Source organism: Abramis brama (genome assembly GCF_963993115.1).
Source record: "Abramis brama genome assembly, chromosome: 9".
NCBI lineage: Eukaryota > Metazoa > Chordata > Actinopteri > Cypriniformes > Leuciscidae > Abramis > Abramis brama.
The window spans coordinates 1,470,001-1,495,104 of record NC_139971.1 but is presented as its reverse complement, the minus strand read 5'-3'; the positions used below and the strand labels follow the sequence as shown (position 1 = coordinate 1,495,104).

General features: G+C 37.2%; 1 protein-coding gene across 2 annotated transcripts in view; it reads right to left on the bottom strand.

The window, feature by feature from the left end:
- Positions 1-3,527: 3,527 nt before the first annotated feature.
- ube2q1 (ubiquitin-conjugating enzyme E2Q family member 1) overlaps positions 3,528-25,104 on the bottom strand; it is a 22,205-nt gene continuing 628 nt past the window's right edge. Inside the window, exons 2-13 of one of the 2 annotated variants that reach the window (XM_084124831.1) lie at positions 22,303-22,407; positions 16,241-16,363; positions 15,828-15,884; positions 15,124-15,276; positions 9,389-9,473; positions 9,238-9,298; positions 9,054-9,144; positions 7,953-8,011; positions 7,286-7,334; positions 6,362-6,457; positions 5,278-5,344; positions 3,528-4,612 (exon numbers count right to left, since the gene is read on the bottom strand). In XM_084124831.1, the coding sequence (XP_083980957.1) occupies positions 4,581-4,612; positions 5,278-5,344; positions 6,362-6,457; positions 7,286-7,334; positions 7,953-8,011; positions 9,054-9,144; positions 9,238-9,298; positions 9,389-9,473; positions 15,124-15,276; positions 15,828-15,884; positions 16,241-16,363; positions 22,303-22,407 (978 nt within the window). In that variant the 3' untranslated portion in view covers positions 3,528-4,580. The remainder of the gene's footprint in view (positions 4,613-5,277; positions 5,345-6,361; positions 6,458-7,285; positions 7,335-7,952; positions 8,012-9,053; positions 9,145-9,237; positions 9,299-9,388; positions 9,474-15,123; positions 15,277-15,827; positions 15,885-16,240; positions 16,364-22,302; positions 22,408-25,104) is intronic. The other variant, XM_084124832.1, reaches the window with a different exon arrangement.

The window sequence follows — 25,104 nt, the reverse complement described above, 5'->3', positions numbered from 1 at the left end:
GAAACACTAAAGCAATTTTGACTGAAATAATACATGTGACTGCAAACATCCTCAGTGGAAAATGAAATATTGACTACGGTAAACATGAAGATAATAGCCATGCTTTCTTTATGGAAGGAAACGGACAGATATTCCTGAGTGAGTTTCGGCCTCTGGTGTCGACGACAAACACAAACGCTGAAAAATTGTATTAATTGTTAAAATGTTAAATTATTATTCGGGGAAAGTGGGGCATGTTGTCAAAGTTTTACTTCAGTGAACGTTTTAGCCTCATGTCGTGTGTCTCGCCGACAAATAAAAACTAGTTTTACTGTCCAGAGAAAAAGATTCAGTTCATTTATCATACATTTACTATCTAAACGGGGATATTCTATAGACTAATTGTGTTTATATGGTTATAAATACTATAATGTAAAAAATTGTTTTGAAGTTATAAAACAATATTATTGGAGTAAATATCAAGGTTTCTTTGTGTTTGTGAAATTTATTATTTTAACTGTGTGAAAATACCTAATAATCGAATAATCGAATAATCTAATAATCTGACACGAACAGACCTTCCGCATTTTACAGCCATTTTCTTTATATAAGAAAATGAGTAAGACTGGAGTAATGATGCTGAAAATTCAACTTTGATCACAAAAATAAATTACACTTTACTATATATTCACATAGAAAACAGATTATTTATAATATTTCACTGTTTTTACTGTATTTTTAATCAAATAAATGCAGCCTTGATGAGCAGAAGAGACTCTTTCAGGAACATGAACACACTTTACTGACCCCAAACTGTGTCTGTGTGTGTGTCTGTGTGTGTGTGCGTGTGTGTGTGTGTGTGTGTAACCCTTATCTCCTGGCTGACAGTGTTAGTCTGTGATAACGGCCTGTCCAGAGATGACGACCAGTTGCTCTCATCTTTAGTTCAGATCATACACAGAAATTCAATTTGCCAATATAAATGGAACAGGGCTGGAATAAGCGCCGTGTTTCTCTCTGATGTGCTGTACAGCTCCTGCTATCTCTCTCACACACACACACACACACACACGTCTGAGATCTCAGTCGTTCAGAGGATGAGCCGCTGTATTTCGGACAGATTGCTCACTCGGTCTCAGAGGTCAGATGATGTGGATCTGACCCCGGGTCACCTATCACACACACACACACACACACACACACACACACACACACACACACACACACACACACACACACACACACACACACACACACACACACACAGGGTCACCGGAGACACGACTGGATCAACAGAGCAGAGCTTTCAGTCTGTCACAAAATCCTCATTATTAAAAGGATATCCAAAGTTTTTTATTTATGGTTAAAAGTAAAACCATACTTTTATAGTATGTCTTTACTGTCACTTTTTATCAATTTAATTCATCCTTGATGAATAAAAGTATTGATTTATTTTATTTATTTCCCACCAAAAATAAAATAAAGATTCTTACTGACCTCAGACTTTTGAACGGTAGTGTTTAATGTTACAGAAGATTCTATTTCAGATAAATGCTGTTCTTTTCAACTTTCTATTCATCAAAGAATCCTGAAATAAAAATGTACATTGTAAATGTAACCGTTTTCAACATTTATAATAATCATAAATGTTTCTTGAGCATCAAATCATCATATTAGAGTGATTTCTGAAGGATCATGTGACACTGAAGACTGGAGTAATGATGCTGAAAATTCAGCTTTGATCACAGGAATAAATTACACTTTACTATATATTCACATAGAGAACATGATTTACATTATAATAATATATCACAATATTATTTTTTCTTCTTTTTTTTATCAAATAAATGCAGCCTTGGTGAGCAGGAGAGACTTCTTCTTTTAAAAACATTAAAGATCTTGCTGATCCAAAACTTTTGACTGGTAATGTATAATTTGGAGTTATTTGAACAATCGGCTATAAACCTCGTGGAGAGATTCAGAAACATGGTGTAATCCAGGCGATACTTCATCATATCATTCATTTCTGTTGTGCATTTGCTGGAGAGCTCGAGAGATTTCCAGAAGAAAGTGTGGAGAAGACTAATGATAAAAGACTGAGATTGATTAGTCTTTCTCAGAAGGACTCTTAAAAGCATCGTATTGAACGCAGCAGAACATTAGTGCATCAGTGACTGGACTTTACATGCAGAAACTGGACCAGAAACACAAACTCACGATGAAAGAATACGGGAAGAGACAGAGAGAGTGAGTCCTGTGGTTCCCGGGCTGATGCTGCCCTCTGCTGGACACACACATCTGCTGCTTTACCAGCACAACACTTCCTCATCCCAGCAGTGGACACACACATCTGCTTCATTACCAGCTCAACACATCTTCATCCCAGCAGTCGTTCCAGATTAAACGGCATATTGCACTTTTTTATTTTTTATTTTTATTTTAATTAATAACCTTGTATGAAAATACCATATGAAAAGTTAATGCAGGATTTAAAAAAAATAATAATTGCAAGACATAAGGGCACAAATTTAGTAGAAAATGTGACAGTTTCCAATTTAAAACACATTTTAAATAAAAAATGTGACGGTGTTGAAAAAGTAATGTGAAGCAAGTAAAACGTCATCGGATACAAGCACCATATTTGGTACATTTAATAAGTAAAAGAGCCTCAAAATGACTAAAACTTTAAAATTTATAGTCCCCTGTAGTTAATAATTGTATCCCTTAAAACTCATCTTAGATCACCAAAATGTCATATTTAAATGTCATATTTATGTCATATTTAAATGTTTTTTCCTTAAAAATATTTTAATGCCTTAAAATATCTTGAATGTAACTCGACACCCTCGCCTCATTTAGTATGCGCGGTTCTATGAATATTCAAATGAGCCACGCCTCCACTCACTCACTCAGCTCAGAGATCCACTGGTTGACGATCACACGTTGATCTGATTGGTTACAAGGTAGTTTGTGACGTCAGAAACACCAGCGATTTCAAAGCGTCTTATGAATTTACACATGGTTTGTCTTAAAGCATATTAAAAACACCACATAGACACAAACAACATTAAAAGCTGGATTTACACCACAGGGGGAGTTTAAATGAAAACATAAAACATAAAAATAAAATCAAAACAGAAACTATAATAGAATAGATCAATGCTACTAAAAGAACACTGGGTTGCAATGTGAGAAAAGACTCATTTTTGATTCATATAAAAACTCTAAAATTACTCTTACATTAAATTAATCTGAGCACAAAGGACTATGCATTTATTTTTGGTTTAGCATTTCCCTTCCCTCACAATATCGATCGATATAAACAGCCAATAATCAGGGCCGATTATAACCTGTCAATCAAAAGAAAGCAGAAAAATGTGTCATCGGTATCAGTGGAGAAATTTAGAATTGGTGCAACCAAAAAATAAATAAATAAATACACATATACAATACATATATAGAAATATATAGAATATGGAGTTTGATTCCTTGAGTTAAACATGTGATGGAATTAAACGTCTAAAACAGCACGACAGATTACACTGATGTATTTCTTAAAATTCTTTATTCATAAACTTGATGCAAGTTTACAAATTGTACTGTACATGGCCAAAATTACACTTACAATGAAAAAAAAAAAAAAGTAAAATAAAGAGCAATATAACCAAAGCATGCTAACAGTGCATAACTGTGTGAGCGCTCCCCGTGGACGGATCACACCGGCTGGATGAGGATCTGATCTGGAGTCAGCTGGTTAACACTCTCTCTCTGTCAAACGCTCTACGGTTGAGCCGATCCCGAAACATGAGAGCGGAGCGTTTTCCGGGAATAAAATCTACGGGTTCAATCTATGGCTTGATGTCAGAGTGGCATTATTTATTTATTTTTCATTTTCCTACACAAACAAAAAAGTGAAGCGGACATTGTCCCATGGGAATTTCAGGAACACTTCCCAGTGCGTTCAACGGCTTGGGAAAAAACAGGAATTATCCTCTAAAACCCGGTCAGCGATCGGAGGGAACGTTTGGGATCGACTGCAGGGCTTGAACAGAAACACTGGACAACAGCAGGACCGAGAGGAACACACACTCTTCTCCTCTTTAAGGCATTATGGGTCACCGCCCAGCGTTCCCAACACACGGCTTCACACCAGTCCACAAACTCAGGCTGTTCTGTTGGAGATGTGGTGAGGAAAGCTTCTCGAGCGTCAGAATGTCCGTCAGCTCCGTGTGTCTCGCATCCAAGGGTTTTTAAAGGCCGGTTCCTCCAAACACAGGATCACTGGCTCGTCCTGAACACAACGAGTCCACGGACACACACACACACACGTCAGCTAGCCAGAACTCGCTCGGGATGACAGGAGAGGAGATGTTGGATCAGGAACGCAGGAATAATGACATTATCTGAGATGATAAAGCAAAAGAAAAAAGAAAAAGAGCTTTTCCCGTGGATCGAACTCGACCCGATCAAGTCGAGCGTCTTCAACCCAGTGGAAGTGACGGAGAACAAACGTGGCGGAGAGTTAAAAGAGGGATGAGAGGAAAAACGGGAACAAAGAGATGTCCACCTCGAGATACATGTTCATGTGTGGAGCTCTCGCACTAGCCGTCCTCTTTCGGTGGTGTGTACCAGCCTGTGGGAGAGACACACACACACACACACACACACACACACACACAAACACACACACACCCCTCATGAAATCAAAAGTTTTGATTGCTGAAGACAGAAAACTGAACTGGTGTGTGTTCAGTCCATGTCTGCTGGTTTACAGCGCACTACACACATTAATAGCAGATTACACACTCCTAAAAGCCAAATCTACTCACTTTGACCAAAAATATTGAGGATTCGGTTTGTTACTTACAATGTACCATGATTTTTATTTTATTTTAAGGTGTCAGTGTTACAGTGTAATTATATATTTAAGTACTGAGTAATATTAATTAACATGTTCTTACTATAGGGTTAGGGTAGGGTTTGGTTGAGGGTTGGTTGCATGTAATTATGCATAATTTACTGTTATCACTATAGTAACTACATGTCAGAACAACACTGTAAAATAAAGTGTTACCAAATAAAATAATAAATCGATAAATGTAAATAAAATGTCAGTAGGATGAACTGCACTCCTCAAATCATTTGATGGTGTTTAAAAAGGCCGTTTATAAAGAAGCCCTGTTTGTTCAATCACATGATCTTCAGCAGATGTTATTGCAACTGTTTTCGTGATATTAAACTGTGAAATATCTGGAGATGAACACACAGTTCCCAGCTGTAAAGCTGTAGAGTTCTCACCGTTCTTCTCGTGGATCTGCACCAGTGATTTGTACGACTGCTGCGCTCTGGCGAGGTTGTACTGATTCTGAAACACAGCAAATCTTCATTCTAGTCTCTACTGTGCAATTACAATACGCTTTAATATATAACCTGAAATGTGAGAAACAAGTGCATGACAACTCCTGCCATCAAACTATGGAAGCTCGTTTCAGCCATGGAGTGAATCAATACATCAAATAAATAAGGTGACGTTTCTTTCACAGTGGAAAACCTTTTTTTATATCCCAAAATTCTAAGAAAAAAGTTTCTGCAACAGAATAAAACATTTAATTGCAATTTTTTTGCAAGCTTTCATACCATAAAACCACAACCAGACAAAACTATGGAAGCTTGTTTCCGCCACTGAATAATAAATAAATAATAGCGACTTTTTATCTCACAATTCTGTTGAATTCAAAAATACAATTGTGAGATATAAACTATTCTGAGGTAAAAAAAAAAAAAAAAAAAAGTTTTTTTCCTTAGAATTGGACTTTATAACTCACAATTCTGAGAAAAGATGTCAGAATTGCAAGATATAAACTCGCAATTGCGAGAAAAAAAGTCAGAATTCTGACTTTATAACACATAATCGCGACTATTTCACGCAATTGCAACTTTATTTCACGCAATTCTGACTTTATATCTCGCAATTGTGAGATAAAAAGTCGCAATTATCTTTTAAAATGTTTTATTTTGTGGCGGAAACAAGCTTCCATACAAAACAGAGTAAAGGCTTGATCACGCCAGAGACGAGAACTAGAGCGAGACAGATGTAGTTCTAACAATCGCTCTAAATGTCAGAGAATACGCGAGTCCACAACTATAACGATAACGGCGCTGAGGAACGGTGGAATCACGTTCAGAACGATGTTTTCCAGCTGATGGAGGAGAAACTCTGACAGCCAATCAGAATCCTGCTCTAAAGAGCTCGAGCATTTAAAGAGACAGACGCCAAACCGCAGCGCTTAATATAAACAGAACACGAAATATAAGTCACTGGCCCTGATCGCTCTCGTTCTGGTTCTGGTTCTGGGTGTGAACGGGTCTTGAGTGAGATTACCTTATTGGCTCCAAACTGCACTCTTGCTTTCCCCTTGACTAAAGTGGCGTTGATCTGCATGATGACGGACTCTATGGAATAGGCACTGCTCCAGCCCTGAGGACACACATCACATGACCCTCAGTCACACACATGTCGTATGACAGACTGGCATCTGTATATCAGGACACTAGAGGACTCATATCAGGCTTGTTTCCTGGGACGCTTTTAAATTAAAGAGTTTGATGCACTTTGAAAACAGACGATTTCAGTTTAAAACAACTGGACATCAGGAAGAAATAATACAGTCAAACCCAGATTTATTCAGACTCCTTCAACATTTCTCACATTATCACAGTTTATTCGCTATAGTTTAGAGAATGGTAATAAAATATGAGCAGAACTCAGCTGATATTTGACTGGTTTTGTCCGTCCTTCTGTTAGACTGTCTCACACATGAATTATGTTGAATATCTGTCAGCTGTTAAATTTAACTACACAATTAGATAATACCAGTTTAGCTCAACCAATCACCAAGCAATGCTTCATTGTGCTCAGTCTGTGTGTAAAAAGAGCATTAGCAATTAAAGAAAACACACTTCAGCAAAACATGATCAGCTCAAAGTGTCCGAATCATTTTTGGGCCCAAATGGTTATAAATGTCACTGGTAGTCTCTGAATGAAGAGTTTCTGGGTGTAATATCTCAGTTTACTTTATTCTGCTCTCCTCACTCACATTAATGAACTATAGTGTCCTGATCACACTAGTGAAACACATCACACATCATATCTGGTGTCTGAGTAATGTTTGCTTTGACTGTATATTAAATAACTGACGCTTAAGTTGAGGCCTGTTACGTGTCCTGAGTGCAGAAGCTGGTCTGAGAAATGAATGAAAGCATGATTGATGTGTCTGAGTCTCGAGTAGTGAACAGAAACACACACCTGTTTAGTGAGTAGCTCCATACACAGCGCTCCTCCACCCAGAACATACCTGAACACACACTACAGTTAACCTGGGCTTTACACACACACACATACATATATATACACACACACACACACTACAGTTAACCTGGGCTTTACACACACACACACACACACACACACACTACAGTTAACCTGGGCTTTACACACACACACATACATATATATACACACACACACACACTACAGTTAACCTGGGCTTTACACACACACACACACACACACACACACTACAGTTAACCTGGGCTTTACACACACACACATACATATATATACACACACACACACACTACAGTTAACCTGGACTTTACACACACACACACACACACACACTACAGTTAACCTGGGCTTTATATATATACACACACACACACACACACGAAATGAGATTCTACATACAGTATGTAATAAACACTCTGCTTAATAATCAAACCCAAAGAGTTTGGCTCAACACACTGGATGTGTAAAATAGAAACAAAGCATAAATAAATAAAGATATATGTATACATTAGTATGAATACAAATTCGCTTCTGTATACAAATGAGTTTGATTTCTGAGTGAATTAATAATATCATAAACAAAATGCATCACAATAACACTAATAGGATGAATAATGAATAATACCCTCCGGAAAGCACAGGCGAAACCACTCGTACGAACGGCGGATCGAAGGGGAAATTATCCTGAAGACAGAAGAGAGACATTATTATTACTCTGGGAAAACCTACATTTAAACTGTACATATAAGCATTTGTACATTTAATAAATAAGTTGAATAATTATGGAAGGTAAATTGTTGTCACCTTATTTACAATGTATCATGAACTAAAGGCTAAACTCTCTCTCTCTCACACACACACACTCACTATCTTTGTGGGGACTCTCCATAGACATGGCGTTTATACTGTCCAAACTGTATATTCTGTCCTCTTACACTAAACCTACCCATCACACACACACACACACACTAACCCTACCCCTAAACTTTTCCATCACACACACACACACACACACACACACACACACACACACACATTAACCCTACCCCTAAACCTACCCATCTCACACACACACTAACCCTACCCATCACATACACACACACACTAACCCTACCCCTAAACCTACCCATCACACACACACACACACACACTAACCCTACCCATCTCACACACACACACACACTAACCCTACCCATCTCACACACACTCTCACAGACACACACTAACCCTACCCATCACACACTAACCCTACCCATCACATACACACACACACACTAACCCTACCCATCTCACACACACACACACACACACACACACTAACCCTATCCATCACACACACACTAACCCTACTTCTAAACCTACCCATCTCTCACAAACACACACACACTAACCCTACCCATCTCACACACACACACACACTAACCCTACCCATCTCACACACACTCTCACAGACACACACTAACCCTACCCATCACACACTAACCCTACCCATCACATACACACACACACACTAACCCTACCCATCTCACACACACACACACACACACACACTAACCCTATCCATCACACACACACTAACCCTGCTTCTAAACCTACCCATCTCTCACAATCACAAACACACACACACACACACACTAACCCTACCCATCACACACACTAACCCTACCCCTAACCATCACACACACACACACACACACACACACCTGGGCATGGCCAGCGAACTTACTTTGTAAGAGAAGTTGAGGAGTATGTAGTCGATTCCCTCCTTCTCCTTCAGCACCTGCAGGTCACTGTGCAGAGGACTGTCTGGATCCACACTGAACACAACACACACACACACACACACACACATTCAGCTTTCTGAAAACTCCTAACTAACACAAGCAATAATGGGAAAATCCAGTTCTTACGTTCTTATCTTCACATGCCACTCGTACAGGCTGTCGTTGAACAGCTCCACTGAGTAGATTCCTGGAAAACAGAATAAAGCAGAATAAGAAGAGCGTCGACGCTTCCAGTGGCGACTCGTTCATTCACACATCAGTGATCAGGAGTCCAAACCGTTTTTATAACTCTGAGACCGGTAGATCTCCCTGAGCTCCTTCATGAGGCGATCCGACGCTTGAACTGATCCAGACACAGCGCCCTACAGGACCCGAGAGAACACACTCAATCAATCAATCAGACGCATTATTGACCCAATGCGCACATGAACTCTTATGAATCCCACAGCTCAGATTAATGAGCACTGGGAGCTCGACAGCTCAATGAACAAATCAAGACGTGTCGTTTCAAATATTTCAGATTCACTGTACCACTTTACAATCAGGTTTTAATTTGTTAACATTAGTTAATTACATCAGCTAACGTGAAATAACAATCCATGTTAAAATTTAACATTAGTTAATGCACTGAACTAACATGAAGATTTTAATTAAGTAAAAAGCAACGGTTAATAAATGCTGTAATATTGTTCATTGTCAGTTCATGCATTAATGTTAACAAATAAGAGCTTATTGTAAAGCATTACCCCTTTTTTCAAATTATTATTATTTAAAAAAGAAAAGAAAATGTAATGCTACAATACAGTCAAATTGTGCAAAAAGTGCAATGTGTAACTGCATTAAACTGTGTCATTATTGAATTCTCTTTAGTCCGTTTATTTGTGAGAAAATGTTTTTCAACGCCATGCCAGCTTATATGGTGAAATCTAGGTTAAATGACAAAATACATAAATGAACAAAAAACCTTTACAGGATGTTTAAAATCAAGTCAAGTCAGTCAAGTAAGTCAAGAAAGTAAATCAAGTAAGTCAAGAAAGTAAATCAAGTAAGTCAAGAAAGTAAATCAAGTAAGTAAAGAAAGTAAAGTAAGTCAAATAAGTCAAGTAAGTAAAGTCAAGTAAGTAAAGTCAAGTAAGTCAAGTCAAATGTTGTATTACAAATGTATTAAAATGTTTAATTTAGGTTTACATTGAATTTAGCATGTTATGGTTAGGTATAAATTATTATTATCAGAGTTTTCTAGCAAAAGACTCTGGTCAGTCCTGTTTTACTGAAACTCTTAATGGCTCTTGGAGCTTGTGTTTTAGCAAGAGAGTCCTGCCAGTCCTGTACTCGGGTCTCAGCATTTGAATAGATATGCTGAGTGGATTAGGATGGGCAGGACTCAGTCTAGAACAGGTTCCTAAACCTGTCTCATCACAAAGTTTTGGTTCCTGCCCCTAAATGTATATAAACTGTAAGAGAACGTCCACTTAGTCAGACTTTGGTGACTGCAGCTACCGACAGCTCGTGTTCTCAATAAAGAATCCTGCTAAAGAAAGAACCAAGTCTCCTGGGGCCTCATGTACAAAGACTTGCGTTGAATTCATTCTAAAACATTGCGTACGGACAAAGCTGTAAATGTGCGTACGCACAAAAAACCCCAGATGTATGAATCTCTGCGTACGAAGGATCCCACGCATATTCTCTTTGTACATCCCAGTTAACGTAAAATTGAGCGCACATGCACGAGCACAACGCCCCACCCAGTCTCCTCCCTTAATTAAATTAATTTAAATATGGTAATGAGTCCACTTTGGCAAAAGAAAGCAGTAAGAAAATGGCGGCAAGAAACGAAACTTTACAGAAAGTGAATTGGAGGTGCTACTATCGGAGGTAGAAATGAAAAAAAAAATATGAGTGGGAGAGTTTGGCTGATGCTGTCAATGCGGTGGGATCTGAAAGTCGCACTGTAGAGTAGACTGAGTACAGTTGAGATTTGATTTTTCACACAAAAATAGACACTGAAAAGAAGTGAATTTCCACATGACACGCCACATGACATTTCATTAGCTTGTAGACTAAGATATTATCAATCAATAATAGCCTACCCTAGTTTATATTTTCCACAATTAGCTCATAAAAATAAGGTGCTTTTTGTCTCAACTTTGTCTCAACTGTACCAATATGTGGTACAGTTGAGACAGTGCATGGTACAGTTGAGACACCCATTTCTAATGATGTGAAGGTAACTAACCATTCATTGTAAATATAAAAAATAAAGACAAATAAAGAAAATAACAATTGGGCAACATTTTTGTTTATTCATTCATTTATATTCATTCATTTTATTTAAATTAGCACTGGTTAAAATGTATTAAGCAGGAACAAGATATGTAACAATATTTATTAATAATACACAGTTTAAATATCACAAATATCAAATTTTATTTTCATTTGCGTCCTATGCTGGCTTATTACGGCGTTTAAACTGTTATCATAACACTGAACAACTAAACAGTGTGTTTCCTAATAGAACTCTATCGGGGGTACAGTATGTGTCTCAACTATCCCCCGCTGGCCACCTCGCACATTTCTCTAGATTTTGCAATTACCTTGCATGACACAATACCATGAAATATGCCAGTTTTTAGGGCACAGAATAACATTTGTGGTGATACCAGTTACGTTTTACAGTCATATAGGGATAATAAGCTATTCATTGTGGAGAGTGCATGGTGAAGTGAACGTCATATCTTAGAAAAAAAAACTTTTTACGATTTCTTCGGATCGGAGATGCGTCCGTTGTTCAAATTTCCCACGATCAAAGAGGACACTAATACGCACGTGCACAGCAAAAATCACAACTTGTGCTTGCTGCGAACGCAAGTTATTTAAGGTGTCTCAACTGTACACGTCTCAACTGTACACCCTAAATGACCTTAAAAAGAAATGGTCTGATATAAAGGTGGACATTAAACCAAAGCTGTCATTGCCATAGACTAAGGGTTGTATCAATTTGCATATGCTTTTATATGTTCTTACTTAATTGCATAATTGATAGAATATTTCCATAAGGCTCGTGTGACAATATATGTCATTTATTTTATAAATTGCAAATTAATAGCAATGCTTCCCACAGGTGGTGGTGCGATAGACTATTATTCGTTGTGTAATGTTTGCAACTTCACTTCATTGCCTGTAAGAGTCGCCAACGGACAAAACAATGAGAAATGTACGTACGCCAGACATGAAATTGGCGTGGAGGAACGCACATTCTCGCGTTAATTTCACTGTTAGTACATACGACCGTGAGCGTGAAAGCTGGCGTACGCAAAGTTTTTGTGCGTACGCAAGATTGATACATGAGGCCCCTGGTCTTCGAGTCTGAGTTTCCTACACAAGTAAGTCAAGTCAGTCAATTAAGTCAAGAAAGTAAATCAAGTCAGTCAAGTAAGTCAAGCGAGTCAAGTAAAGTCAAGTCAGTCAAGAAAGTACATCAAGTAAGTCAAGTCAGTTAACTAAGTCAAGTCAGTCAAATAAGTCAAGTCAAGTAAGTCAAGTCAGTCAACTAAGTCAAGTCAGTCAACTAAGTCAAGTCAGTTAAGTCAAGTAAGGCAAGTCAAGTCAAGTAAGTCAACTAAGTCAAGTCAGTTAAGTCAAGTCAAGTCAGTCAAGTCAGTCAAGTCAAGTAAGTTAACTAAGTCAAGTCAGTCAAATAAGTCAAGTCAGTCAAGTAAGTCAAGTCAGTCAAGTAAGTCAAGTCAGTCAAGTCAAGTAAGTTAACTAAGTCAAGTCAGTCAAATAAGTCAAGTCAGTCAAGTAAGTCAAGTCAAGTAAGTTAACGAAGTCAAGTAAGTCAAATAAGTCAAGTCAAGTAAGTCAAGAAAGTAAATCAAGTCAGTCAAGTCAGTCAACTAAGTCAAGTCAGTCAACTAAGTCAAGTCACTTAAGTCAAGAAAGTAAATCAAGTCAGTCAACTAAGTCAACTAAGTCAAGTAAGTCAAGTCAGTCAAGTAAGTCAAGTCAGTCAAGTCAAGTAAGTTAACTAAGTCAAGTCAGTCAAATAAGTCAAGTCAGTCAAGTAAGTCAAGTCAAGTAAGTTAACGAAGTCAAGTAAGTCAAATAAGTCAAGTCAAGTAAGTCAAGAAAGTAAAATCAAGTCAGTCAAGTCAGTCAACTAAGTCAAGTCAGTCAACTAAGTCAAGTCAGTTAAGTCAAGTAAGGCAAGTCAAGTCAAGTAAGTCAACTAAGTCAAGTCAGTTAAGTCAAGTCAGTCAAGTCAGTCAAGTCAAGTAAGTTAACTAAGTCAAGTCAGTCAAGTAAGTCAAGTCAGTCAAGTAAGTCAAGTCAGTCAAGTCAAGTAAGTTAACTAAGTCAAGTCAGTCAAATAAGTCAAGTCAGTCAAGTAAGTCAAGTCAAGTAAGTTAACGAAGTCAAGTAAGTCAAATAAGTCAAGTCAAGTAAGTCAAGAAAGTAAATCAAGTCAGTCAAGTCAGTCAACTAAGTCAAGTCAGTCAACTAAGTCAAGTCACTTAAGTCAAGAAAGTAAATCAAGTCAGTCAACTAAGTCAACTAAGTCAAGTAAGTCAAGTCAGTCAAGTAAGTCAAGTCAGTCAAGTCAAGTAAGTTAACTAAGTCAAGTCAGTCAAATAAGTCAAGTCAGTCAAGTAAGTCTGACTTGACTTAGTTGACTGACTTGACTGACTTGATTTACTTTCAAATAAGTCAAGTCAAGTAAGTCAAGTCAAGTCAAGTCAAGTAAGTTAACGAAGTCAAGTCAGTCAAGTCAAGTAAGTCAAGAAAGTAAATCAAGTCAGTCAAGTCAGTCAACTAAGTCAACTAAGTCAAGTCAAGTAAAGTCAAGTAAGTCAAGTCAGTCAATTAAGTCAACTAAGTCAAGTAAATCAAGTAAGTCAAGTAAGTCAAGTAAGTCAAGTCAAGTCAAGTCAGTCAAGTAAGTCAAGTCAAGTAAGTCAAGTAAGTCAAGTCAAGTCAGTCAAGTAAGTCAAGTAAGTCAAGTCAAGTAAGTCAAGTCAAGTAAGTCAAGAAAGTAAATCAAGTCAGTCAAGTCAGTCAACTAAGTCAAGTAAGTCAAGAAAGTAAGTCAAGTCAAGTAAGTTAACTAAGTCAAGTAAGTCGAGTCAGTCAAGTCAAGTAAGTCAAGAAAGTAAATCAAGTCAGTCAAGTCAGTCAATTAAGTCAACTAAGTCAAGTAAATCAAGTAAGTCAAGTAAGTCAAGTAAGTCAAGTAAGTCAAGTAAGTCAAGTCAAGTCAGTCAAGTCAAGTAAGTCAAGTAAGTCAAGTAAGTCAAGTAAGTCAAGTAAGTCAAGTAAGTCAAGTAAGTCAAGTCAAGTCAGTCAAGTAAGTCAAGTAAGTCAAGTCAAGTAAGTCAAGTAAGTCAAGTAAGTCAAGTCAAGTAAGTCAAGAAAGTCAAGTCACTGAACCGATTCGTTCAAAACCCCGGATTAGTTTAGTGACTGACGAAACACCACTGTACGTTATTGCCACATAGACGCGTAATTCTTTTGCTGTGGCTTGTTTGAAACTATTGTCTTTGGAGAAATAGAGCAAAAAACAAAGAACATTGACAATGTTATGTCTGAAATGTCACTCATCACAATATTCACTCTGTTTACTGAACTGTCATATAAAGCCAACATCACATTTGCAATCGCGCTAATTTTCTGGAAATGGTGGTTAATATCATATGTAATAAATATAAAAATACATATTCAAAAATCTCCTTTTATGAATATGGTCAATTTCGAAGTCTCGAGTCATCAAATCTCAACTCAAAATCAAGATTCAAAAAAGAAGCTTTCGTCAGAAGAGGAGTAGTTTGCTTGCCTGACTTCAAGAACAATTCATTTCAAAAGGAACTACATCAATCACTCTGAAGGCCATCAGACTGAACCTTCTCATCATAATCATTCAATCTCCATCTAATCAGGACTGTGAAACTACTGCTTCGAACAAAAGCCTCCATTTCACCCCACCAGAACCCCGAAACATGAGGAAAGTGACCTTACCGAATGAGCACTTACATTCAAGTGGTCCTGCCTCTGGTTCTTGCGGATCTTCTCCAGAATGGCCAAGTTCTCCTTCTCGATCCCATCATCCTCAGACTTCTTCCCATCCACCGGCTCCTCCTCTTTCATTTCATAGTGTTCCAGGTCGATGTCCTGCTGACAGAGAGCACATATATGATGAGGTCGATCACACATGAGAACACATCATCATAATAAACATGAGGAAAACTAGGGATGCATGATATATCGGCATCAGCCAATATATGATCATTTATAATGTTATCGTTATCGGCCTGATAAGAAAATTTGGCCGATATATTAAAGCCGATAAATAATGTATTATTTCCCTCAGCTGAGACGCTTCAGATGTGCACTGTTCAACATGATCAGCATTTTGAGTTGCCTGAAATATGATTGGAATCACTTCAAAAAAGGGAAAATACAGTTCAGTGCAACATGTGCAGCGCAAGTCCGTCATGTCGGCTACATAAAATTATAATTGTGTGTTTAGGTCATGGCTTTTAATGGTGAGACTTTTGTTTTTGTAATAAGGCTCTCAAAAAATATTGTCTAAAATTTGGATTTAGATTTAGATTTATCGGCCAATATATCAGTTATCGGCTTTCAAATAGAAAGAATTATCAGTTATCGGTATCGGACAAAATGTTCATATCGGTGCATCCCTAAGGAAAACGGATACGAACCTCTCCCATCTCTTCCTCCTCTTCCTCCTCTGATGTGACCTCATCCGTAGTCCCAAGCTACAGGATAAAACATCATAAATTAATTAATTATTTGCTCATCTGTCATTATATCATGTACTTGGGCGATATACAGCAGAGTATCAGTGCAGTTCTATTTAAATTATCTGTTGTATGCATTTATGTTAGTGTGTATGGTATGTTACGTAGTTGGAAGGGCATTCACAATTTGTTGTATTTTAAATGCAATGACAATAAAGTTTTCAATTCTATTGTAAAACTTAAGTTTTACAATACACGTAAATGCTTGTCATTAGCTTGTCTGAGTAAAAAAAATATTTATTTTCTATTTATAACAGTTCTGGTGGCTGGAGTTCCGATAACCACCCGGTGCGAAAGCCCCTGAAGATGTTCACCTTGCGGTCCGGGTTCAGAGGCGCTGCGGGGAGCGGCTGGTCCAGCATCTCCACATCAGGGTGTTGGGGAAGATTATAGAGGCGACACAGATCACAGATCAGCCTCTTCAGCTGCTGCAAGAGCTGAAACACAAACACACACGAGCAAGCTCACGAATCACACCGAAACTGACCAACATGTCCCTGAAGTTGAAAAAAGGACAGCAAAGAGAAAAAAATGTGGGAGCAAAATATACCCTCATTATCAAATCCACATATTAACCCTTGACGGAGTAGCTCACTTCAGAATTAAAATTTCCTGATAATTTACTCATCCAGAAAGATGAGGTTTTTTTAGTCAAAAAAGAAATTAAGGTTTTTGAGGAAAACATTCCAGGATTTTCTCCATATAGTGTCTTCAATGGGGTCCAACGGGCTGAAGGTCCAGATGTGAGTTTCAGTGCAGCTTCAAAGTCTCGACACGATCCAGCCGAGGAATAAGAGTCTTATCTAGACAAACCAGCGGACATTTTATAAAAAATAATAACATTTATATACTTTTAACCACAAATGCTGGTCTTGCACTAGCTGTGATGTGCAACATTACGTAATCAGGTTGAAAGGTCACGCGTGACGTAGGCGGAAGAACCGACCCAGTGTTTACAAAGCAAACGTGCAAAGACTGAGTCAAAACACCATTTACAAAAATAAATTAATTAATAAAAGGTAAAACAATGATGTCGGACGATTTTGAGTAGAAAATGAGATGGAGTTTTCCACGTGAAGTGAAGTCGTGGACGTGCAAGACCAGCATTTGTGGTTAAAAGTATATAAATGTTTATTTAGTAATAAAATGTCCGCTGGTTTGTCTAGATAAGACTCTTATTCCTCGGCTGGATCGTGTCGAGACTTTGAAGCTGCACTGAAACTCACATCTGGACCTTCAACCCGTTGGACCCCATTGAAGACACTATATAGAGAAACATCCTGGAATCCTTTTCCTTAATTTCTTTTCCACTGAAGAAAGACAGACATGAACATCCTAGATGACGTGGAGGAGAGTAAATTATCAAGAAATATTAATTCTGAACTCATTCTTTAATGGAAAAGAATTTCTGACACTGACCCCAACCACTGTTATGAGCGGTTAATAACATGCAGGAAGAGATTTGGTAGCATTAGTCAAGTTAGAACAAAAGGACTTATGGGCAATTTGTGCACAAGATCCGTTCCCTTTAGAGGGAAAAGACCAATCCTGTCAGAGAGTCCTGATCTCAACTCTACAATACAAGCAGGTAGAATTTCACTTGCATGTAATGAAAACCTGACTGAAAATAAATCAGGCTTCATGAGGAGGAAGAGAGCAGTCGAGTTTAATATACACACACACTGTTCAACGCTTGGGGTCGGCAAGATGTGTTTTAACAGAAATCAAGACTTTTATTCAGCAAGGACACGTTAAATTAATCAAAAGTGACAGTAGAAACATTTATAATGTTACAAAGGATTTCCATTTCAAACTCGTTCATTCATCAAAGAATCCTGAATAATAAAATGTATCACGGTTTCCACAAAAATCATATTTAAGTTAAACTTCTGTCATATGACTGAGAGAAATGAACACGTGTGTTTGCTGGACAGTGTGTTCTTCACTTTAAAGGATTCCTTTATACAAAAATGTATATTCTGTCCTAATTTATGAAACTTAAGCTTAAGACAATCGACTCCACAAATTTCCATATGATAATAATCGCTCATGAAACCACCAATTGCATCTGCATTATTGAAGTCAAACCTGTTATTGTTGACGACAAACATGAACAAGATTTGGAGTGAATGAACATTTGATTGACACAAAGCATTGTGAGCATTCAGAAGATTCCTGCCAAACGCCCTCTTTTGTGTTGAAGAACAGAAGTCACAGGTTTGGAATGACACGATTCCCAGGTGAAACTAATCCTTCAAGAAGAACGAGTTTAAATGCGGAAGACTAGAGGAAGGTCCACGTTCCTGTTTTACTCAGGCATGCCGTCCCAGTTAATCTAGTACACACAACAAATAGTTAATAAAAGCCCGGCTCACAGAGACGCGTGTGTGTGATCACCTGTGTGCGTGCTCGTATTACACCGTGTTGTGTGTTGTGTAACGCTCGACTCGATTACAGTGTCGCTCGGCTGGTAATCACTCTTTACTGCTGTTCAAAGCATCGAGATTACAACACATGCTCCGCTCCCACCATCGTTAACACTGAGAATATTACTAATTACCTTCATTTACTGTCACTTGACATGAGAAATTAAATATGACTTAAAGAGGATCTGTTGTGCGTCTCTACTAGAACAGCTTTCCCTGCTTTAATGTTGTGAATATGAATTCATAAATAACACGCATTCATTACATGCTAGTATGAAGTGTATTTATTATAATGATGGATGAATTGAAATGAACTTTTCTTCCCAATAAAATAATTATTGTTTTAAATATTGACTGATTAATTTACTCGTTTGATTATTATTGTTGGTATTCTTTAGTAATGTTATAGCTCATTAAATGAGGGGGGGGAATTAACGGACAAAGTAATGCTCAGTGATATAATAGATTTGATGCCCGTTATCAGCTCTTCAGCACGTGATTAATTATAACCAATTAGACTAACGACCCGTCAATCACTCAGTCGAGGTCATCCGGGTCACAGCTCCTCGCTTCCGTCAGGCAAGCGCTGGAAACTTCTGTCTTGTCTTTTAAAATTTGTGATAAATATAGTGGTGAATTAATTAATTTAATTACTTGTTTTAAAAATACACCTATTTTAGCCTGATTACGAGTATTAATTGTTGCTGTTTAAAGTAACCGGCCAAATAGCCGCCAGCATCACCCTTATCCTCTGAGGTAACTGATCTTCTAAATTGTTCTCTTTTAAAACTTGCATTTGAATGAATTGACGAATTAATTTACAACCATTTTGTTGTTAATTTCTATTTATTTGTGGTTGTTATGAAAGATGTAATCGAGCCATGTGTATAGAGGCCGGCCCAGAGCCGCTAGCCGAGTCGATGAACCACAGACATGCTAAAGGCTTTAGGTCTGAAATGCAACGTGAACACAGCTTTGTTTCATGTAAATGTAAAACCTAACCAACCTACACACTCCTCTGATCTCATTACGTATGATTAATGAATGATGCCGGCCGTTCATAACCGGTAAACTCTGGGCGTTCACACAACTGTGCGATGATGTTTGCGAATGTTTGGTAGAACGATGTTTTCGGGAAACACCGATTCGATGAACTGCTGATAACGACAGAACTTGCGAACACAGTTGGCTAACGATGCTTCTGGGAAACACAGCCCAGTTTACTTCCTGTCTCTATGAAGCCCCTCCTCCTGAAAAGCACACTGTGCTCTGATTGGTCGGCTGGAGCAGTGTGTTGTGATTGGTCGAGAGCTTCGAGTGTGTTTGGGAAATGTCCCTCCCCTTACCATAACCGCCAGTTTAACACACTACTAACTAACTCAACCAGGCCCCGCCCCTTTATTCTGCGCATGAATTATTATAATGAGGAATATTGTGACGTGTTCGTTCCCGGGAGAAACTCAAGACTACAATGGAGGCGTTTCAGGAGTTCAGAAACACTGACACTGATATAGAGAAGAACTGGAGCTTCTTCATGATCAAACAGCAACATTACACACTAAACACAGATGAAGAACAGCACAGGTGGAGTAATGACGGTGTAGAGTAATGACGGTTTAGAGTATGACGGTGTAGAGTATGACGGTGTAGAGTAATAGAGTAATGACGGTGTAGAGTATGACGGTGTAGAGTAATAGAGTATGACGGTGTAGAGTATGACGGTGTAGAGTATGACGGTGTAGAGTATGACGGTGTAGAGTATGACGGTGTAGAGTATGACGGTGTAGAGTAATAGAGTATGACGGTGTAGAGTATGACGGTGTAGAGTAATAGAGTAATGACGGTGTAGAGTAATGACGGTGTAGAGTATGACGGTGTAGAGTAATGACGGTGTAGAGTAATGACGGTGTAGAGTAATGACGGTGTAGAGTATGACGGTGTAGAGTATGACGGTGTAGAGTAATAGAGTAATGACGGTGTAGAGTAATGACGGTGTAGAGTAATGACGGTGTAGAGTATGACGGTGTAGAGTAATGACGGTGTAGAGTAATGACGGTGTAGAGTAATGACGGTGTAGAGTAATGACGGTGTAGAGTATGACGGTGTAGAGTATGACGGTGTAGAGTATGACGGTATAGAGTAATGACGGTGTAGAGTATGACGGTGTAGAGTAATGACGGAGTAATGACGGTGTAGAGTATGACAGTGTAGAGTATGACGGTGTAGAGTATGACGGTGTAGAGTATGACGGTATAGAGTAATGACGGTGTAGAGTAATGACGGTGTAGAGTAATGACGGTGTAGAGTAATGACGGTGTAGAGTAATGACGGAGTAATGATGGTGTAGAGTAATGACGGAGTAATGATGGTGTAGAGTAATGACGGTATAGAGTAATGACGGTATAGAGTAATGACGGTATAGAGTAATAGAGTAATGACGGTGTAGAGTAATGACGGTGTAGAGTAATGACGGTGTAGAGTAATGACGGTGTAGAGTAATGACGGTGTAGAGTAATGATGGTGTAGAGTAATGACGGTATAGAGTAATGACGGTATAGAGTAATAGAGTAATGACGGTATAGAGTAATGACGGTATAGAGTAATAGAGTAATGACGGTATAGAGTAATGACAGTATAGAGTAATGACGGTATAGAGTAATGACAGTATAGAGTAATGACGGTATAGAGTAATGACGGTATAGAGTAATGACGGTGTAGAGTAATGACGGTGTAGAGTAATGACGGTGTAGAGTAATGACGGTATAGAGTAATAGAGTAATGACGGTATAGAGTAATGACGGTATAGAGTAATGACGGTATAGAGTAATGACAGTATAGAGTAATGACAGTATAGAGTAATGACGGTATAGAGTAATGACGGTATAGAGTAATAGAGTAATGACGGTATAGAGTAATGACAGTATAGAGTAATGATGGTGTAGAGTAATGACGGTATAGAGTAATGATGGTGTAGAGTAATGACGGTATAGAGTAATGACGGTGTAGAGTAATGACGGTATAGAGTAATGACGGTATAGAGTAATGACGGTATAGAGTAATAGAGTAATGACGGTATAGAGTAATGACAGTATAGAGTAATGACGGTATAGAGTAATGACGGTATAGAGTAATGACGGTGTAGAGTAATGACGGTGTAGAGTAATGACGGTGTAGAGTAATGACGGTATAGAGCAATAGAGTAATGATGACGGTATAGAGTAATGACGGTATAGAGTAATGACGGTATAGAGCAATAGAGTAATGACGGTATAGAGTAATGACGGTATAGAGTAATGACGGTATAGAGTAATGACGGTATAGAGTAATGACGGTATAGAGTAATGACGGTATAGAGCAATAGAGTAATGACGGTATAGAGTAATGACGGTATAGAGTAATGACGGTATAGAGTAATGACGGAGTAATGATGGTGTAGAGTAATGACGGTGTAGAGTAATGACGGTATAGAGCAATAGAGTAATGACGGTATAGAGTAATGACGGTATAGAGTAATGACGGTATAGAGTAATGACGGTATAGAGTAATGACGGAGTAATGATGGTGTAGAGTAATGACGGTATAGAGTAATGACGGAGTAATGATGGTGTAGAGTAATGACGGTATAGAGCAATAGAGTAATGACGGTATAGAGTAATGACGGTATAGAGTAATGACGGTATAGAGTAATGACGGTATAGAGTAATGACGGTATAGAGTAATGACGGTATAGAGTAATGACGGTATAGAGTAATGACGGAGTAATGACGGTGTAGAGTAATGACGGTGTAGAGTAATGACGGTATAGAGTAATGACGGTATAGAGTAATGACGGAGTAATGACGGTGTAGAGTAATGACGGTGTAGAGTAATGACGGTGTAGAGTAATGACGGCATAGAGTAATGACGGCATAGAGTAATGACGGTACAGTGAGGAGAGTGTGATCGTTTACCAGCGTGTTTCCCTTCCTCACGTCCTCCAGCCGCTCCAGAACCTGGGTCAGACTCGGGTCATCGGAGTCCACAAACCATATCGGGGACGTCGAGGGGTAGGACTCCTGCAAGACGAGGCCGGAGAGGTTACACCACATTACCCATAGTGCAACACTGTAAACCTGAAGAGCTTACACCATGAGGACACATTACCCATAGTGCAACACTGTAAACCTGAAGAGCTTACACCATGAGGACACATTACCCATAATGCAATACTGTAAATCTGAAGAGCAGAGCCAGTGAGAGCTCGGGCCGATCTGCTCGTGATCTAGTTCTGGGCTTTAGAAGAAAAGGTTCTCTGTCGAACTCTGACTCATTTTAAAGAACACTTTATGCTCAAAAGGCTCGATATAATGAGAAATGGCTTTAATTACTGCACATTACTTTCATGTTTAATGGGTTATTTCAAGTTTTCAAGTGATAAAGTATGTTTACGAGCGGTTTAATTCATACAATTTAATTGAATTAAAACTAGCTAAACCCATAGCATGATATCACATACAAACTCTTCTTCTGAGTCTCCTAATCCGGTTTCTCTTTTATTTCATAGTTATGTTGACTTTACTATTACTGTAAAATGTGGCTAATAATAATAATAATAATAATAATAATAATAATGATGATGATGATAATGAAGAAAGAGGTGTGTCTAAGCGTTTGACCGGTAATGATGTAATTCCAACATTCCCATATTTAAGCAGGTCCAGGAACTTCCATTAAACATGCTCATATTTACATATCCAGATCTATATAAATATCCATAAACCCTCGGCAGAAAAGCTCCTACAGAAAGCTTGTTAATTCTACACTTTATTTTACAGTATGTGCCTTAACTCAGGCAAGCACTGGGATATGAGGGACCACAGGAGTTAGGGAAGTTTAGTGGGATCAGGGTTTGTAATACAGTTATTTGAACTACTATAATAAGTATATAGTATGTTTATACGAGACCGGACTGTAAAATAAAGTGCTACTCAATAAGGTTTCATTAGTCAACAATGAAGAATACTTCTACAGCATTTATTAATCTCAGTCTTAATATTTATAATACATTTCTAAGCTCAAAAGTAAGTATTAGCTAATGCACTGCGAACCAACATGAACAGTTTCATTAACTAACTGTAATAAATGCTGTAAAGAATATACTGTTCATGTTAGTTCATGTTCACAAAGAGGACCTTATTGTAATACTTGTAAGCAAACACTTTTTGGCTGACAATATCCATTAGTAATTCATGCACTTTGAAATAAAAGTAAATATATGAACCTCAGTTTCAAGGTCTTCATTTGCACATTAACTGATGTCATTTATAGTCGACGCTTATTTGTCCCAATATTATTTCCAGTGGCTCTACAAAAAAAAAAAGTTTTCTCTAAAAAAACAACAACACTTTGCATCTTTAAGCATTGTATAATGTTTGTTATCTTATCTTAAAAAAAGTTATAATAATGTTAGTTATTATTTTTAAGAAACACTAAATATTCTCCAAATAATATTTTACACATTTATAGTATTCATTTTCACCAGATAAATAATACAAATTAAAAAATATTAAAATAAATAAAGAGATTTACTAAAGGGTTTAAATACTACTATAATAAGTAGAAAAAATATATTTTTACATAAAAAAGTTACGTTATTCTTTTTAGCATGTCTAATATTCGTTTAGTATAATATAAATATCTAAATAAAATAAAAATAATAAAATAAAAATATATATATTAAACTATAATGAGTAGAAAACTTTACATTATTTTAAGCATTAATATTGATTACAAACAATAATATTTTAAGCATTATATATATTTGTTTTCACAGTATAAAACAAAAGAAGGAATATTAAAATAAATGAAAAAAGATTTAAATAAGTACTATGAGTAGAAAAAAGTTACATTATTATTTAAGAGACCAAATACTTTCCAAATATTATTTTATGCATTTCTAATATTCGTTTTAAGTATAAATAATAATAAATAAATAAAAATTTAATAAGTACTATAATGATTAGAAACATTATTAGTTACATTATTATTTTAAGACAAACTAAATATTTTCCAAATAATATTTTATGTATGTAATATATTTGTATATACAGTATAAATAAAAAAAATTAAAATAAATAAAGACAAATAACATCTAACAGTACTATAATTAGTAAATGTTTCATAAATGTATTTATATTTAAATAATCAACTAGTTTATAATAATAATAATTTAAATAACTTTAAATAAGCACTAACATGAGTACAACAAATGTTCACATTATTTTTAATAGACCAAAAAAAAATTCAAATAATATTTTACGCACTTAATATATTCGTTTTCACAGTAGAAATAATAAAATAAAAATATTAAAATAAATTAAAAAAAGATTTAAATAACATTAACAGTACAGTACTATAATGAGTAGGATTTTTGTTTTACATGATTATTTTCAATAGAGACCAAATATTTATCAAATAATATTTGACACATTCATAGTGTAAGTTTTCACAGTATAAACTGGGTCTTTCACCATGACAAATAAACAGCTGCCTATGAGTGTTATGATATTTGATCATGATCATATGTGTGGATTGATGACGTCAGAGTCACCACAGAAAATGGCATCCGGAAATTAAGAAAACCCATGAAACGAGACACCAGAACCGGGTCAATACAGGTCTCAGAAGTGCGCACTTTACAATAATGACTCCAGATTGATTAACTTTAAGATAATAAACCTGAGGTGAAGCTAGTGTGAACACACGGAACACAC